Source organism: Lepidochelys kempii, chromosome 9 (assembly GCF_965140285.1).
Source record: "Lepidochelys kempii isolate rLepKem1 chromosome 9, rLepKem1.hap1, whole genome shotgun sequence".
Classification (NCBI taxonomy): domain Eukaryota; kingdom Metazoa; phylum Chordata; order Testudines; family Cheloniidae; genus Lepidochelys; species Lepidochelys kempii.
In genome coordinates, this window is record NC_136388.1 from 43,329,065 (window position 1) to 43,348,914 (window position 19,850).

At 41.9% G+C, this 19,850-nt stretch overlaps 1 protein-coding gene and 1 long non-coding RNA gene across 2 annotated transcripts; one reads left to right on the plus strand and one right to left on the minus strand.

Moving 5' to 3' along the window:
* Nucleotides 1-411: 411 nt before the first annotated feature.
* LOC140916907 (uncharacterized) lies at nt 412-15,976 on the minus strand. The gene is made up of 4 exons (XR_012160687.2): nt 15,758-15,976; nt 11,084-11,207; nt 4,594-4,747; nt 412-3,681 (listed from the first exon to the last, which is right to left on the minus strand). It is a non-coding gene; the product is annotated as an uncharacterized LOC140916907 (long non-coding RNA).
* On the plus strand, nt 4,148-16,099 carry LOC140916906 (adiponectin). The gene is made up of 3 exons (XM_073358804.2): nt 4,148-4,214; nt 10,289-10,507; nt 15,418-16,099. Exons 1-3 carry the CDS (start codon nt 4,148-4,150, stop codon nt 15,948-15,950), a joined length of 819 nt encoding a protein of 272 aa, XP_073214905.2. The 3' UTR covers nt 15,951-16,099.
* Nucleotides 16,100-19,850: the final 3,751 nt, after the last annotated feature.

Below are 19,850 nucleotides of genomic sequence, written 5' to 3' on the forward strand. Positions count from 1 at the left end.
GTCTGGTTTAAAACCCTACAAGCTTTTGAAAATGTAAGACGTTTACTTCAAAGTTCTCAGATTACACTTAGTGAAGAATCAAAATAGATGATTTCACTTCTAAGTAAAGTGGAGTATCTTTATGAATCTTGGCCTCTGCTTCTTGATGAGTCAACATTTGTAGTAGCTGGCTTGGGCTTGAACAAGATTTCAAGAAGAAAAGAGGCATACAGAGGAAAACATTGCATAATGAAGAAAGGACTACCACATATGACCATGAAAACCAAAAAGCTGAGTTCAAAGTTGATGATTTTTTGGTAGCTCAGGACATGCTTATTTGCAAAATTACAAGATCTGAAACAAGCAAAAAAATCAACGGCACAGTTTTATTTATTTGGAACTCAGCTACAAATGATGCCAATTTCAGTATCACAAAAACTTGAGAACTATCAAAATGCTACATGAGATATTGATAGAAGAGAATTTTGTTGAAGAAACCTGCCTTTTAAACAAGCTGAGAGAGATTCGGAAAAGTGACTTTAATTAAGTTGTTAAACAAGGTTTACAAAAAAGGACTGCCAAATGTTTTCCCCACAGATCTGCATCACTCTAAGGATTTTTGTCTTGAGACTAATTTTGGTTTTCAAAGGGGAGTGCTCCTTTAGCAAGCTGGCCATGATAAAAAAAACCCTGCCTCCAATACACCATAGTATTGGCCTTAGTGACACTATAAGAACATAAGAATAGCCATATTGAGTCAGACCAAAGGTCCATCTAGCCCAATACCCTGTCTTCGGACAGTGGCCGGTGCCAGGTGCCACAGAGGGAATGAACAGAACAGGTAATCATCAAGTGATCCATTCCCTGTCACCCATTTCCAGCTTCTGGCAAACAGAGGTTAGTGACACCATCCCTGCCATCCTGGCTAATAGCCATTGGTGGACCTATCCTCCATGAGTTTACCTAGCTCTTTTTTGAACCCTGTTATAGTCTTGGCCTTCACAACATCCTCTGGCAAAGAGTTCCACAGGTTGACTGTGCGTTGTATGAAGAATTACGTCCTTTTGTTTGTTTTAAACCTGCTACCTATTAATTTCATTTAGTGCCCCCTAGTTCTTGTGTTATGAGACGAAGTAAATAACACTTCTTTATTTACTTTCGCCATACCAGTCATGATTTTATAGACCTCTATTATATCCCCCTTTAGTTGTCCCTTTTCTAAGCTGAAAAGTCCCAGTCTTATTAATCTCTCCTCATACAGAAGCTGTTCCATACCCCTAATAATTTTTCTTGCCCTTTTCTGAACCGTTTCCAATTCCAGTATATCTTTTTTGAGATGGGGCAACCACATCTGCACGCAGTATCCAAGATGTGGGCATACCATGTGTGACAGGTTAGACCCTCCTTCTGGGATGCCACTTGATGTTCTGGGGTTTCACGGAGCCCGTCTGGAAATCTGAAGTCTCTGCAAACCTAGCTTAGATAGGTCTAGTGAAAAGGGACTGGCTGGATTCTCTGCTCCTTTGTCCCCATCTTCACAATCACAGTTAATTCCAGTGCAAAACAGCCACAACTGCCTGATTGCCGGGGACAGTCAGCACAGGCCAAAAAGTGAGTGGTATTAGCCAGAGAGGGGGAATGGCTTGAGTGGCCAGGGTTGCACTGATTAAGCAAATCCCCTCAGCAGCTTCAGTGGGGTCCTATGGAGATTTTACATCTACCCCAGACGTTGGAATCCCAAGGAAGGGCAAGCAGTGCCCTCTGTAGAAGTGAATCCTCCCTGTTTGCTGGGACCAGCCCAGCCTGGGGAAGTATAATATAGTGTCTCCCACCAGAGTCAGTGACCCTGGAAAGTTTTGCCAATAACAATGTATTTCTAGCATACCGAAGTTAAAAATCAAGGGCCAAATTCCCCCTTCCCTGATGTCAGTGGAATTACACCAATGATGATTTACTACAGGCCCCATGTAGACCAAGTATAGATGACATAGAAAGCAGTTTCAGTCCCACTATATTTTTATTCATGTTCACATGACTTTAAAAATAATTTTCGGATTAGTTTTTGTTTGTAAGGAAAGCCCATGAAGTCAATGGGCATCTTTCAATTATTGCCACTGGGCTTTGGATCAGGCACTAAGAGAGAAAATAGTGTTAGACCCATACTGGGATCCCTAGCTCTGTTACTATAGTGGGACCACTCTCCTGTGCTGCTGATCTGGTGAATACATTGAAAGCAGAAAGTGCACTGAAGGAATAGAATTGGCTCATGGGCTCTGCCATTATCTCTGCACTGAAGAGACACAGCAACCCCAACCAGACCAGCTGCCTCTGAATAACATCTTAACATATGACACCACTGTTCTAGTTCTAATTTGGTGGAGTGATTTTTGCTTGTCACCAGGCAGAATGCAGAGCATTTCAAGTGCTTTCGCATCATGTAGCCAAATATAACTTAATGGATCGTATAATATTTCACTTGGCTGATGAAAACAAGGGCTGGCTGTGTTAAGATCTGCACTGATTTGCAAATCAAGTGTATATAAAACATAAATAGCTGCAAATGTCAAAGGCTGCCGGAGGCTCGATCTGTTGATTGTTTCTCCAGATACAAAACAGTCATGCTGCTTTCTGCACATCTTCTGCAAATTGGTGATAATATTCTGCAAGCTGCTGATAGTGTTTGATTTGTCACCACTGTATTTTGCAGACAGCTGAATCCAAATGCCATTCTTTAAAAGAAACACCAGCAACTAAACATATTGGGCCCACTTTTCAAGTATGGACGCCTTAATAAGATGTCCAGAACTGGCATTTCAGAGTTGAGTTTGACTTGCAGGCACAGAAAACAGGCCTTACTATCAAACTGACCCTCCAAAGGAAGGGGTTCAAAAACTGAGCTCCGGTTTGCCAAATTGTTTTTAGTTTCAATACAACTGGGTCGAATTCTGTATTGGTTACTCAGGCAAAACGCCCGCTGGAGTTACTGCAGATTTTGCCAAAGCAAGGAAGGACTGTGGACAAGTTCTGCTCCTCTCTCACATCCACCCTACAAACCTGTAGAGAGTGAAAGACATTCCATTGCACAGGTGGAAGTGATTTCAGAAGCTATATATTTCTTCTGTATTAAGTACCTTGGTCATGTTCAGCTGTGTAGGATCTCAGGCCCAGATCCTCAAAGGTACTTAGTTGCCTAACTCCCATTGATTTTAGGTGCCTAAAGGGCTTTCAATTGAAGTTAGGCACCTTTGAGGTCCTGGACCTTGCTGTTCAGCTACATCCAGTTCCAACAGCACATGTTGTATAATATTTGTCCGCATTCATTTTTATCAGTCTCCTAATTTACATTCAAGGAAGTTTTGGGCTGCATTCTGATGATGATACAAGAAAGCCTAAGACCTCTTAGGTTTGAGATCTCTTAACTTCTCATCCTTTAAGGAAGGCCACATAGGACAAAGACTTATTTTTACCTCTAAGGCTGGTAGCAAGTTTCTGATATGTTGACCCATAAGCAGCTGAACTGTAATTACTCTGGTGACTGATGATGGTTGGGTTGCCATATAGCTCAGGGTCTTTTTGTTGTCAAATTCTCTTAGCAACCCACACTGCTCTCTTCATCAGTACATTCCCTCGTTGGTGGTGGGGGCTCCCAATAATAAATTTGACATCACAGTGTAAGTATTCCAGAAGATTTGAATGCCTTTTCTGTTAAAAAGCAAAAGAAACAAATGTCACACAGCCATTCATTAAGTAATACTAGTGAAAACATAGAATTCCCATTCAAGATATATTAATCAGAATCTATTAACATATTTTCTCCCAGACTACTAACAATGCTTCCTACTTCACATTATGCTGCAGATGTTGATAGTAGATTACAAAAGCCAAACCTTTGACAGCTAAAAACTTAAAATATAGACTTTTCTACCAAACAGTGACTTAATCACTATAAATTGCAGTTGGCTTGAAAATTCTCAACATCAGCTGATTTTTTTCAATAAAGCATATCACTTTGTGATTAGAATTTAGAAAAGTGGCCCAAAATTGAGCTGCAGACAGGAAAACTGATGAGAAATACCATGCTTTAAATCAGCATGCTCAATAGCAAATAGAAAGGAGAGCATCTTAACTGACAGTTCCACATGCCCCCTGGAGATAATGATGTGGTGGCATGACTGTTCTCTCCACTGCATTTCTAAAGGGACTACAGCAAACCAACCAGGACTCTAAAGCAGCTGGTAAGACCCATTTTTGTTAAAGCTCTGGGGTTTTTTTCTTTTGGATTGAATCATTCATATAGATTTTCATGTTCTAAGGAAATTCCATTTATTATTATTAAGGTTAGGTATTGTTATCCTTGGTAAACCAAGTGATTATTTTAAAACCAGAATAACACATCTCTTTTAGGCAGTGGGTGATCTTTGCTTTCAAAAGCACTCCATTGAATTAGCAATCAAAAAACTAATTCTAAACAGATCTGGAACAACAGGGAAAACAATGGAGCATTTACGGTAATTAGTACATTTAGATTTCACTCCTTTTTCTTAGAAGAATCATGGAAAGCTTGATTTTGCTCAAATGATCTTTAAACTATGAGTAGTTCACATACTTACTTACCATACAGAAACGTAAAGCTTTACATAGCACAGCTTTGGGTAGTAAGGTCCTTGGGGCAGTCACTGCAAATGTAGTTGTGTCTTGTTAGCATTCATTCTGTCTGCATTTAATCCAAATAAATAATAATAATAGCCACATCATTGGTCAGACTCCTCTGAAAGAAAATGTTTGAGTTTGATAATATAATATGACATTATTTCTTGGCTTTGTGCAATATGCAACAAGGCTTTTGATATAGCTTTAGCACAGTGTTCAAAGATAATTCTTTAACCACGTAAGAATGGCATTGTTTCTATTAATGTTATACAGACCGATGCTAATAAACAAATGCACTTTATAAAATGTATTTTAATTTAAATTCTCTTGATAGCTACTAAATTAACTGAGACCCACTAAAATTAGCTCATCCATTAGTTACCAATATTTATTAGCTCAGCCTTTCAAACTGAACCCCGAATACATTTCTTATATCTCTGTATGGTTTTATATTACATTGATGAATGCTAGGATCAAAGAGGAATGGAAATGCAAACAATGTAAATGTGTTATACCTAGTGCAGAGTTCTGTTCTTCTTCACAACTGTTTGCAAATGTGCAACACACCCTAGAATTTTTTCTTTTGTGCAGCATAGGACATAGAAACAGAGGACACAGGATTGGAAGGAACCTCCTAGGTCATCAAATCCAGTGCATGCTATTGCACTGGATCCCATCATATAATCCCATTCATAAATGTATCAAGCTCCATTTTCAAACTAGTTAGGTTGTTTGCCACCACAACAGAACCACTGATGTGTAGAAAGCTGCTTCTAATTTCCAGCCGAAATTTATTCATGGCCAGGTTATACTATTTGTTCTTGTGCCAACATTGCCCTTTAGCAACATATTTATGGCCAACGAATTGGCATCTTTGAGAAGTAATGTACAAAGGATTTGGGATTAGAGTCAAACATAGAATAGCTTTGTATCCGGTTGCCATGAATCCTCACTAACACACTGTGGCATAGTGTAGCTTTTCATATCAGAGAGGAGAAAAACATAAAAACTTAGCTAGCAAAAATAGTTTTAACTATAATTGACTCTCCATGCTGGCTGCCAAATGCATTCCTAATGCTCTAATTTGATCATTTCATTTTTATATACTCATCCTTCTAAGCTTCTGCATGACTCAACAAGGATGTCATCTGCACTGTGATTTGCCTTTCTGACAAGGAAAATAGATACCATTCACTGGGTTCTGCGGTCCGTGGTGTTTTGCTGTTAAATTATAGAACTTGCAACTGATTTCCTGTTCCCTCAATATAATCAGAAGCATCCTTGAAAGTCATTTGATTTCATTTATCTCAGAATCCCATTTTGGTCTAATTTCAACAAAAGGAGCCTGACCCTCCTGGAGCGGGTAAAAGTCAGTGTCGCTCCATTAAAGTTAAATTGCACCCAGTGAGGATGTGGCCCAAGGCTTGTATAATTTGACCAGCTTGTTAATATCACACAGAAATTTCAGACTCATAGGGCTTCTGTGATACCAGAATATGGCCCCAATAAGATCATCAAAATGCACTGCTTAAAATATTTAATTTTTAAAAATCTTGCTGTATTGAATTATATCACATTTTACAATAAAGCCGTACAATATAAGTGTCAACAAAGCCGTTACTGACAGCTTGGACAGAGTACTTAGTCGGCACACTGAAGATGCATGTGTTCCGAGCATAGCTGGATCCTGAATATGTATTCCTGAAATAGCAATCATACCAGCACTCCTCTTTTTATCTTAGTCCCCTGGGTACAGTGAAGAGGCATTGCTAGACCATGCCCAGATATGTACCCCACCGTTTGCCAAACATTCTCAGAGATGCCTTCACCCTGAAGATAATATTTTTTTGGCATTTACAGGCATTGATTTCACTTGTCCCGACCTGCTCAGAAACCATTGCTGCATCCCTTGTTCCAGTGGAGCAGCAGACTTCTCTGAGAGAGAGACAAAGACACTTCTTACAAATGTTTGTTTCTAATTCCTATAGACCTGTCTAGTCACTGAGGGTCAACTGATGTTGCGTAGTGCCTTACTTCTTGAACAGGCCCATAAAAATCAATGGGATTGCTAGCAGAGTAAAATAGTATTACTGTACTACTACAGCATGGCAGGATCTGGCCTTGAGTAAAAAAGCTTTAGAGCTTGCAAGTCTTGTTTGGTCCTTACAGGCCTTCAGTATTTTATTATATAGAACTCTGAATGTTTGTTTAAACTCTCCAGTTCCTACAACTGGATTATCCATGGTTTCTTTTATTTTTTCCCACTTAAACATATTTGTATCATAGCTGATAACATGTAATTCAAAATGTGACATTTAAATTTCATAAGAAAATCCATCCTGAAACGTGGAAGCAACTTTTATTTTTAGCCAGGAGAAAATGAGATGATTTATTGTAATGACCATCTGTGATGGGGTGGACTGGCCCCGCACTGGAGCAGAAGGGATTAAAGCAGCACTCTCAGCAGCCGAAGCCAGGCCCGGCTGGGCATGCTCCAACTGCTGCTGCAGTATAAAAGGGAGCAGCATAGCTCAGTTTGGGTGCTCTGCTGAGGAGGAAGGATGCTTGGTAGGGGCTCCATCCCAGGAGCCGTTACAGCCCTTACCTACGGGAGCTGAAAAGCCTGAGGCCTGCCACTATCGGAACCCCAGGGAGTGTCCGGCGCTGAGAAGCCTGGAGGCCCCTATACCCTATGGACCGCTGCTGCAGGAAAGCTGGTTGGAAGTGACCCAGGGAGGGTGAAGGAGTGGTACCTCCCACCCTCATGAGGTTAGTGTGTTTTGGTGGGATTCCCCACTGACCCAGTAGTGGACTGCTCCACTGCTGTCAGGGCCCTGGGTTGGGACCTGGTGGAGTTGGGTGGGCCTGGGCCCCTCCCATTGCTTCCCCCCGGTGACGGCCCCCAGGAACCGGCCACTAGGCCATTCTACCATGCCTCCGAGAGTGGCTATATTGACTCTGGCCACTAGGCAACACCACTCTGCCTCCAAGGGTGATTATATTGACTCTGGCCACTAGGCCACACTACCCTATAGTCAAGGGTGGTTGTATTGACTCTGGCCATTGGGCCATGCTTCCCTGCAGACAAGGGAAGCCCTATTGACTCTGGCCGTTGGGCCATCCTTCCCTGCAGACAAGGGAAGCCCTATTGACTCTGGCCATTGGGCCATGCTTCCCCGCAGACAAGGGGAGGCCTGTTGACTCCAGCCAGTGGGCCACACTCCACTGCAGACAAGGGGAGGCCTGTTGACTCTGGCCACTGGACTATGCAGCCCAGTTGCTGAGCGCAACCATATTGACTTAACCGCGGGGCTATGACACACGTACCCCACTCCAGGGTGACGGGGGGCATACTGGCTCTGGGACACGTGGTCGAGAATGCAGGCAACAGTCGGGACCTGCTAAGAGGCCCCGAGTGAGGAGGGACTACTCGAAGCAACGTCAGAGTTCCCCTTGCTGGTTAACCACTACAAAGCAAGATGGATACTGAGAAATTATTGGGATGATTTAGTTGGGGATTGGCCCTGCTTTGAGCAGGGAGTTGGACTAGATGACCTCCTGAGGTCCCTTCCAGCCCTGATATTCTACGATTCTAAGTGGTTGTTGGAGAACCAACAACTACAGGCGACCCTGCAGCAGCAGAGTCTAGCACAACTGATACAGCAGCTCACTACCCAGCAGCAACAGCTGATGCGTGAGCTGGCCAACCGGCACCAGGCTCAGCAGGAGTGGTTGGTACAGTAAATGGCACAATTGTTGCAACCCGGAGGAGCCTCCCTCCTGGACCACTAGGCCACACTACCCCAAAGTTGAGGGTGATTGTATTGACTCCAGCCACTGGGCCACCCTCCCCTGCAGTTAAGGGGAGTCCTATTGACTCCGGAAATTGGGCCACAATCCCCTGCAGTTAAGGGGAGTCCTACTGACTCCAGCCATTGGACTACGCAGCTCAGTGGCTGAGCACAACCATATTGACTTAACCACCTGGCTACCACGCACCCCACCCCAGGGCGACGGGAGGTACTGGCCCTGCAACACCATCCCTTTATTAAAATTTATTATCTGTCATGCCTCTTGTGATCATCAGATCAGGGATTACTTTTTGTTTCATTGCATAACCCAATGTCCCTCTGCATAGAGGTGAATTTGACCCTCAAATAGTGAATTTAGGATTTTTATTCTGTAAACCTGATCTTAAATACTACCGCAGGGGCTAATCTGGGAAGTCATACTAATTGCTTCTAATATAAAAGCAACCAGTTTGAAAGAGCAAAAATCTGGTAATACAACTCTCAGATACTTAGTGCATCAGATTCCTTCTCCCCATTGACAGATCTCAATGGAAAACAAAAAAAGCAATAAAATCTCATAGGATCACCTATGGGAGGCTGGAAATCTGAACGTAGATTGCAGACAGTAGATGCTCCAAGGTTAGTGTGCTGTATCTATAACAATATATTGCATGTTCAGCATGGTGGCATATGAGATTTTGTTGTGAGTCCTGACAGACTGTATTTTGCATCAGCTGTTCACTCAACCAAGCAGAAAGTTGGATTGTGTCATCATCTAATTGACTGAAACATTGCAAAAGAAGCAGACAACAGACATGGTGGCATCACTATATTCAACATAAAAATCTAAGGTCAAGATTCTGACCTCAGCTACACTGGTGTTAATCCAAAAAAACGCCACTAATGTCAATGGAGTTACTGGAGACTCTGTTGATTTCAATGGCATTACTCTGTAGTTACACCAGTAGTAAACTCAGAATCTGTCCTGGAGGGTTTGGTTTTGGATTTCACAGTAGTTTTGCACCAGAAAAACTCCTTTGTCTAATTTAGAATAGGGTAAGAGAGGTCAGAATTAGGACTGTTTCTGATTAGTCATTGCTTTAAAACACTGAAGATACCATAAAGAGAGTGGGAAAATATATACAAGTTATTGGCACTCGGTAAGTGACAGAAGACAAGTGAAATTTCCTCTGATGTTCACAAAATGTTTGCAGTGTTGTTGTAGCTGTGTTGGCCACAGAATATTAGAGGGACTAACTGGGTGAGGTAATATCTTCTATTGCACCAACTCCTGTTGGCAAAAGACAAGCTTTTGAGTTGACCTGGAGCTTAGAGAGGTCACGTATTGAAGGGCAAATCCTGCTCACATCGCTCCCCGCACTCCATCTCTGGGTGCAAAGAGCCCCCAGCAGGAAAAGAGTTCTGCAGTATAAAGCAGGAAAGGGCTTGGGAATGGCCATGCAAGGTCATCTGCTGTTTAGTGCAGAACGCAACTATGCAGGGGGCTCCGTGTGCAGCAGTGCATGGGAGTGGCGGTGGCTCAGAAGAGGAGCAGGGACCATAGCCTGCCATTCCAGCACTTGATCAAGATACTCAACTAGGCATTGGTGGGTACATTTGTTTCTAAGGGCCTGATCCCGGGATTTCAATGGGAGCTGAGGGTGCCCAACTCTGAGATGAGAAGAGGCATTTCAAGGAATAGAATTATACTCTGTTAATGTGTCAATCTTAAGTGGAATGGAGTTCCCCAGGGAAGGATTTATGCATTCAACTGCTTGTCTTCTGTCTCTGTTGGCTCAATGACCATCACCATTTTGGTATTCAGGTTCCTTGGACTAAAATGCTAATAGAATCATTGTCCATTTCAGAGTTCACAATGAAGCTGGTGCCAAACCTCCTCCTTTGCTTGCTGCTGGTGGTGAAACTGTATCACACTGAAACAGCAGATGATGAAGAACCACAGCCACCTAAAGGGCCTTGTGCAAACTGGATGGGAGGAGCACCAGGCTATCCAGGCCACAACGGTCTCCCTGGCAGAGATGGAAAGGATGGGAAAGACGGGCAAAAGGGAGAGAACGGAGAGCCAGGTCTGCGTGAGGCTTTAATATTCTATACTATTTCAATCAAACATGACCTGATTTCTGTGGGAAGGAAGCCTCAGTAGGTACAGGATTCAAAGTTCATGGAGGTCAATGGAAAGATTTCCAATGACTTCCATGGGCTTTGAATCAGGCCTAAAATTCTCAGAGCTATTTGGAGGTAAATGTGTCATCCCATATTTAGCAAATGAGAGCACAAGGCACAGAATGTGTATATAGACGAGGGGACAAATATATGCTTTGGCTGGAAAGTTCTGAAATGTTAGGAGCCAGGTAACCGTTTAGAGGAAAGAATTTTCCTGGCTTCTTCCCTATAAAGAAACCACTGATTCTGTGTAATTATCTGCTCCTGTTGGTGTCAGAGCGTTAAATGAATGTTTAAGGACCTGATTGTTGTTTTTATTTCCATGCAGTGTACAGTTATTTTGCAATACGGAGAAAGCTGGTCAAATTTGCCAATATTTGTTTGTATTTGAAGTCACTGTATTATTATCAGATATCGACATTACCAGCATTTCCATTTTAAGCAACTATTTTATGTCATTTATAAAATGTAGCTCTCACCTGAAATTTGGCTTAGAAGGTCTCTTCTCAAACAGCTGAAATAATTTTTGGGTTATGGTTGGTTAACTTTTTGGTTAGCTTTGGTTTTTTAGGTGAAAAACTTCAGTTTATGCTTGTGAGGATTCTAGAAATAAAATGAAAAATGACAATTATTTCAGTTACTGTGCACGTGCATTAACATTTCTAACAGCTATCACTAATTCAAATCTTCGGATCAATATCTGCTTACAAAATAAACTGGGAAAAATCAGAACTATTGGAACTCTCCTGGTTGGCAGCTAATGGGGCTTTCTCTCAATGGAATTTCCAGAGGCAAATTGATGCAAGTGAGTACCTAGGTATAAAAGTACCAAGAAATATTAACAAACTAGTGAAAATAAATTTAGATTCTGTACTCTTCCAAATAGTTAGTGATACAAATAGGGGCCATCGTTCATCCCTCAGGCTGTGAGGAACGGTTCACAGAATAAAAATGTATATCCTGCCTCAGCTCCTCTATAGTTAAAGGATATGGCTGTACTGTCTGGGCTTTAGGACCCTGCAATGTAGGAGGGTCCCAGAACCCGGACAATGAAACAGCTCCACAGCCCAAGCCCCACGAGCTTGAGTCAGCTGGATGGGCCAGCCGTGGGTGTCTAATTGCAGATGACATACCCTAAGCAGTATACCTGTATATATCCCTCTGACTTATCTGTGTATATCCATCCAACTTATTTTAGAAAATTTAATAGCATTATTAGAGCCTTCCTGTGAGTCTCTGATCAGTGACCATGATTACCACCTTCAATCCTTAAAGCCAAGGGGGTTTGGTCCCCCAGACTTACAAAATTAATATTATGCTTTTATCATAGAAAATGGAGGGGGGGGGGAGAAATGGCAGATGAAATTCAATGTTGATTAAATGCAAAGTAATGCAGAGTGGAAAACATCATCCTAACTATCTATACAAAATGATGGAGTCTAAATTAGCTGTTACCACTCAAAGAGATCTTGGAATCATCATGGATAGTTCTCTGAAAAATTTGCTCAATGTGCAGCAGCAGTCAAAAAAGCTAATGGAATGTTAGGAACCATTAGGAAAGGGATAGATAATAAGATAGAAAATATCATGCCACTTTATAAATCCATGGGACACCCACACCTTGAATACTGGGTGCAGTTCTGGTCACCACATCTCAAAAAAGATATATGAGAATAGGAAAAAGTACAGAGAGGGGCAACAAAAATTATTAGGAATATGGAACAGCTTCCATTTAAGGAGAAATTTAAAAGACTGTTCAGCTTCGGAAAGAGACGACTGATGGGGGATATGATAGAGATCTATAAAATCATGAATGGTGTAGAGAAAGTGAATAAGGAAGTGTTATTTACCCATTCACATAACACACAAACCAAGGGTCACTCAATTAAATTAATAAGCAGCAGATTTAAAACAAAAGGAAGTGCTTCATTATATAATGTGCAGTCAACCTGTGGAACACATTGCCAGGAGATGTTGTGAAGGCCAGAAGTATAACTAGTTTAAAAAAAGAATTACATAACTTCATGGAGGATAGGTCCATCAGTGGCTATTAGCCAGGAGGGTGAGGGACACAACCCCATGCTCTAGATGTCCTGAAACCTATGACTTCCAGAAGCTGGGACTGGCTAATAGGGAATGGATCACTTGATAAATTGCCCAGTTCTGTTACTTTCCTCTGAAACACCTGGCATGGACCATGGTCAGAAGACAGGATACTGAGCTAGATGAACCATTGGTCTGACCGAGTATGACCATTCTGATGTTCTTATGTCACAGATGCCAAAATGGTTCAGCATGTCAACACCCTTATACTCACATGGGTGGAAACTGAACAGGTATTAATGCACCTAATTCCCCCGCAGGTCTCCTCTTTTTGTCCAATGGAAAAAAAAGAAGGTGCCTACAGCGGTGGCTGCATGAAGGGTCAGGGCTATCCTAGCTAAGAAGTTCCAATTTGCCATCATGCAAAAGCACCTATTTGGGACAATTGGGAACAAACCTACAATTTGGAAGTACTAGCTGAAGAGGGGCATCGTATGGATTTCCGAATTAGTCAGCTATGAGGGTTTTGTCCCTTTTCTAACACTAAAACAAAGTTATGATCTGCCAACCTCAGCTGCGTGGCAGTACTTTCAGTTCAGACATTTGCTAACGTATCAATTTGGTTAGGATGACCTGGACTGCCCGAGGTCCAAAAGTACTGGCAAGTACTTAAAAACACTCCAAAAACTCCTCAGGTCCATGTCCATTATGCATACTTTGTTAACAAAGAGGAACTCGATTAGTCTGGAGTTCTTTGTGAAAGTATGGGAAGGCGATTTATCACTGCCCTTAAAAGAACCCCAATGGCAGAGCATATTACAAAAAATTAAAAATGCTTCAGTGGATTGCAGGCTACCCTTGCTGCAACAAAACACCACAGAGGTTGCAAAAGGCCATATCCCTGGATGTTTGTGGCTGCTGTAACAGAGAAAAAGGAACTCTGATGCATACGCAATGGGACTGTCCAAAAGTCAGGCAACTGTGAAAAGAGGCGGCCACAAGCGTTAAAATAATGTCCAGCTTCAGCTGAAAATGATATCCTAGGTTATTTATCTGCTAAGCTGGGTTTAACTGTGCCATAAAGACGTTGGATTTTGAGGACAGCAGTGATCATCAAATGCATGATTTTACAAAAATGGAAGAATAGGCTTATGCCCAACATAAAGCAGTGGTGTTTGGACCTGTCTGAGTTAGCAGCCAAAGAAAGAATAGCTTATGGCCATAGAGAGCAATTATATTGATTTGAAAAAATGTGGACCCCCCCACCTTTTTTGAATAAAAAAGTTGAGATGGCTCAAAGAATGGCAGACCTTCATTCCACCTAATCCCTCCTCTCCTGTGCACCCTGCCCTCAGCTGGTCTGCTCCTTCCCTCTCCCTATTTATGCTTGGCTTCTCCTGTTTTATTACTGTTACCCCCACCCTAACACATTATGTCTATGCAGTATTGTCTGGTCAGATTTTGCAGCTTTGACAGCTTGTAAAACTGTGTAATTCCATCATTCTGTTGGAAAGCCGATGAAGCATGTGGTATTTGGAAACATACACTAGCTGTAAGTCATTCCCTTTTAGTCCTTTTCATTGTCTGTTTCTTTATGAAAATCAGTAAAATAATTAATCATAAAAATTATAACTGCAAAAACTTCAAAGTGGATTTTATGATGGGGCCAAAGGTGTGCCATATATGTCCATGCAGGGTGCAAATGATAGTCCCAAAGAGCACCAAGGGACCATTGCAGCTGTATCCACTGCAACCAGAGGAAACGGCTCAATAAAGCTAAGCATCAGATTTGAAATAGCTACACTCCCTTGAAGTATGGGTGTGAATTCCAGCAGGGTTGAGTCAACCCTTTGTCCTTCTGAGATAAATTGAGCTCCATGTTGGAGTTTTTTTTATGGAAGTCTTTTGAATAAGGATTTAAAATCTCATGGGCCTGTTTTCAATAGGCATTAGTGAGCCTATTAAATATCGCCCAACTGGCCACTGGCCAACATCTCCCACTGTTCTCAGACAGGAACTGAGTTTAGAGAACTATCATATCAGCACATATGCTGATGTGAGTCTGATTTGGTTTATTGTTGGAAATTCCCAATACGATCACTCTAAACGATGGACGCCAAGTTTGCATAATTCTTGGTGGTGCCCAGAATGGGTCCAAGCAGAGCCATCCCATCCATAGGACAGACTGGGGCAACTGCCCCGGGTCCTGTGCTTTGAGGGGCCCCATGCATCAGGGGGATGTGGGGTCCAGGGTGGCCTGGGGAGTAAGCGGGGGGGCTCATGCTGGCAGCAGCAAGCAACCCGACCCAGCTCACCCCGCTCCGTCAGCTCCCAGCGTCGCTCGGGGGAGGGGGCGGAAGCCAGAAAGAGGTGGGGCAGAGGTGGAGACTTGGGGGAATGGGGGAGGGTCGGAGGAGCAGGGGTGGGAAGAGATGGGGCAGGGATGGGGGATTGAGGGAAGGGGAGGAATGGAGCCGGGGTGGGGGCGGAGCAGGGGTGGGTAGAGGTGGGATGGAGCAGAGTGGGGCAGGCTGGGGCCAGGCCCTCGCTGACCCCCCCAGGCCACCCTGGACCCAAGTCCTGCTGAAGCATTCGGCCCCTCAAAGCGCGGAGCCTGGGGCAGTTGCCCCAGTCCGTCCTATGGACAGAAGGGCTCTGAAAATATAAGCCCAAACATTGGTGGAGCTGGGCCCATGTTCCTGAATATTGGTGGACCATGGGCCCATATAACTCACCACCTGTGCTCTAATCAAAATAACTTTCCCCGTAGGTGAGCCAGGCCCCAAAGGGGATACTGGAGAGGGAGGAGCTCCTGGCACTGAAGGTCCAAGAGGATTTCCAGGAATCCCAGGGATGAAAGGGGAGAAGGGAGAAGGTGCTTACATTTACCAATCTGCCTTCAGCGTTGGGCTCACAAGCAGAGCCCCCGTCCCCAACATTCCCATCAGATTCACAAAAATCTTCTACAACGAACAAAATCACTACGATGAAACCACAGGGAAGTTCCACTGCAGCCTCCCAGGCCTGTACTATTTTGCGTACCACCTCACTGTGTATATAACAGATGTGAAAGTCAGTCTGTACAAGAAGGACAAGGCAGTGCTATTCACCTATGATCAGTTCCAGAAAAACAATGTTGACCAAGCTTCTGGGTCTGTTTTGCTTCACCTGAGTGCTGGAGAAGAAGTTTGGCTTCAAGTGTATGGAGAAGAAGAAAAAGAAAACAATGGAGTCTATGCTGATAATATCAATGATTCTACTTTCACAGGTTTCCTCCTTTATCCAGACGTGGATCTTCATTAAAGTGTGAATCCAGTACATGAGGGAGGAGAGGAAGGATTAGCCAAAGAATTGATTTGGGAACACTCTAGGTTTTTCTAAGCACTATTTCCACATTGTGGTTACTGGAAAACACAGTGTTTTGTAGGGCTTTAGACTAGGTATTATAATCACCATGGATGAAATCCTGGCCCCATTGAAATCAATGGGAATTTTTTCATTGACTTCAGTGGGACCATAATTTCACCCCACATCGCCACTTCTTCCCTCTTTCCAAATTCTGAGCCCAAATATCAATATATTAATGAAAGAAATAGACAGAGCTAACATAGTGCCTAGTCCACTGGAGTCCTGTTCCATGACAGAGGCTCCCAAGTGCTATGATAATTCAAATAATAAATATAATCATAAATAATACAGCTCCTTGAAATATTTTTGAAATTCATAATTTTGACAAAAAATTATCAAAATTTTGAATGTCAATGACAAAATTCACAATTTAGAGCTGGCTGAAATTTTTCAAAATGTTGGTGAATTTTTCAGTCAAAATTTCAAATTTTTACCAAAATAAGGAACAAAGTATTTCATGAAAATTATATGAAACTTGTTCCTGTTTTGCACCCAGCTCCAATAAACACAACCCATTGCCATTGTAATCCTGCAATTTACTCAGGCCTTCTAACTCCTCCCATTGTTTAGTGTTTTTCTAGTAACGTTATGTCTAATTTAGATTGCAAGCTCTGTGGGCAGGTGTTGTGTCTTTTTATTTATCTGTAAAGCATTACATACACCTGTCACGCTACATAAAGAACCATAAAAACAACTCAGGGCTACTACCATCTTGAATAGTAGATTGTTCCAGAAGCTTCACTTCTTTGGAGACCATATTTCTGTGACTGTTCTAAAATCATGGCATCCCCCTGCAAATCACATACCAGATATTTGGAGAATGGGAGGCACCAACAGGCAGCTGGGCAGGTATTTAAATATAAATTAAAACACTGGATCTGCATTGTATTTAAAGATGTAGCAGTTCAGCACTCGTGCTGTAATATGTGTTTGGTTTGACAGTATCTTATAGCTTTAATTTCAGCTGGAGGTCAGGAATGAATTGTTAATTCACCTAGAATCTTCTGTGCCTTCTTCTCTATGAAAAAGCCAGTAGTACCTTCAGTTTAGCAATCGCCTTTCCATCCTATAAATATAGATCCATTAATGATTAGAACACCTATCGGGAGATCCTTATCTGGTGTAAATGAGCATAGCTCCATTGACATCAATAGAGCAACACTGATTCACATCAGCCCAGAAACTGGCCCACTTATCTGCAAGACTAGTTCTATGTTGCTATGATTATTAGGATTGGTGATCTTAGTAACGTTCCTACCATGAGCTGATCTCTCTCATAGTTTCTTGTTTGATTTTATCTAAAAGAAAATCAGCTTCTCTGATAGATTTAGAGATGAAGAATCCAGTTTTGCTTTGATAGGTTGGTTGTTTTGGTTGGTTCCTAAACTGACACATTACTCTAAATGTAGAATAGTATCACTGCTTCCACTAAAAATTGTTTTCATACCAGTATTTTCTACACTCCAATGAATTAACATATTATAAATAAAAATATTTGGCTCTCTCACTAAATCTCTCTGTGGCTTTTTTGTTGTTGTTGTTGTTATTTTGGTCAAGGCTGACAAAGAACTTTTTTTCCTAACATAGATGGGCAGCTCAAAAGCCAGGTGCTGAGCCATTTAAAAAAATCTAGGAGGAAAACTGAAAGATTCTTAAGCTGTGTAAAAATAACATAAAGAAGGTCCTCAGTCCTTTTTTGATGCACACTTGTTTTCCCCAGGAATTGAAATGGGGGTTCAAATTTACGGGGGGAGGCTGGGGGGGGCGGGATGAGGGCTAAGGGATGAGACCGTGAGGGCAAAGGTCAACTTTATGGCACAATAGTAAAAACAGAAAAATATTTCATGACCATTTTATTAGATTTAACTCATATTTTAAAATCACACAAATTAAAGTTGGCTACTCAAGCCTTCTATGAAGTACTACACCTATCTCCTTCTTGGTTTCTTCTTGTAATTTTGCACACCTCTGTTAATGCAATGCAGTACTACCAAATGCAATGCAATACTTCTGGTCCTTCAATTGACATGCTCATTAGTTCATTCATATGATCAGGCAGAAGGTGACTTCTTTCAGAACACAAAAATATCTTCAATGATGAAAAAGAATGCTCAGCTGTAGCGGTTGTGACTGGGAGTAGCAAGAGAAGAATTCCTACTTCTTGCATCACAGGAAACATAGCACAAAGATCAGGTCGAGCCACTAGTAATGACAAAAAAGAAGTTGAAGTCAAATTTTAATTCATTCGTCGTGTGACATTCCACTGTGTGCTCAAATTCTCTATTCTGCCCTAATCACATGGCAGACCCATTGCTGGTAGTACCTCCCTCCACTCAACTGTCGACGCTTTATAAGACAGGCATTTGTAAAAGATACATCCAGAAGTTGCTGTTGTAGATTTGTGAGTGTTGGTTTAACAAACACTTCTTGTCCTCTTCACTTAAGGAATCAATATAAGTTTCTTCATTAGTCAAGTTCTGGACTGAAGTCCTTGCTTCTTCTTCTTCCAGTATGTTTTCAATGGATCTCTCTCTGATTGATCCAAGTATGGCTTCTATTGCTGGACAAAGATCGACTACTATTGTAACAGATGCCTGGATGGCATTGTTTAATGACCCAAGTGGTTTCAACAGTAGACTTACAAGAGACAGAATGGTGATTGTCTTCTCTGAACACAGAAGCAAAAGTAGTCCACCAGCCTCACTACTTAGATTCACCCCATCTTGGTAGATACTTTCCAAAGCCAGTAATAATGGTTGCAGTAATTTTAAGACATCAGCCAAGGATCGCTCATGAGAAAGCCAGCGGGTATTCCCACTTTGGACTAATATGAACTTCAGTCCCAGAGCACCTTCTATTTTTTCCCCAAGGTGTTCAGTCTTTTTGGACTCTTGTTGAAAAAAAAGAGTATAATGAAGACATTAAATTTATGGCTTTTTAATGTCTTTTGAAGATTCTGCAGCTCGTACTAGTGCTAGTTGAGTCGATCATAGAATCGTAGGACTAGAAGGGACCTTGAGAGGTCTTCCAGTCCAGTCCTCTGCACTCAAAGCAGGACTAAATATTATTTAGACCATTCCTGACAGGTGATTTTCTAACCTGCTCTTAAAAACATTTAATGATGATTTCACAATCTCCCTAGGCAATTTATTCCAGTGCTTTACTACCCTCACAGTTAGGAACTTTTTCCTTTTGTCCAACCTAAACCACCTTGGCTTCAATTTAAGTCCATTGCCTCTTGTCCTATCCTCAGAGGTTAATGAGAATTTTTCTCCCTCCTCCTTGTAAAAACCTCTTATGTACTTGAAAACAGTTATCATGTCACCACTTAGTCTTCTCTTCTCCAGATTAAATAAACCCATTTTTTTCAATCTTTCCTCATAGGTCATGTTTTCTAGAACTTTAATCATCTGTGTTGCTCTCCTTTGGACTTTCTCCAATTTGTCCACATCTTTCCTGAATTGTGGTGCCCAGAACTGGATGCAATACTCTAGTTGAGGCCGTATCAGCGTGGACTAGAGTGGAAGAATTACTTCTCATGTTTTGCTTACACCACTTCTGCTAATACCTCCCAGAATGATATTTGCTTTTTTTTTTTTGCAATAGTGTGACACTGTTGACTCATATTAGTTTGTGATCCACTCTGACCCCCAGATCCCTTTCTGCAGTACCCTTTCTTAGGCAGTCATGTCCCATTTTGTATATGTGCAATTGATGTTCCTTCCTAAATGGAGTACTTTGCATTTGTCCTTTTTGAATTTCATCCTATTTACTTCAGACCATTTCTCCAGTTTG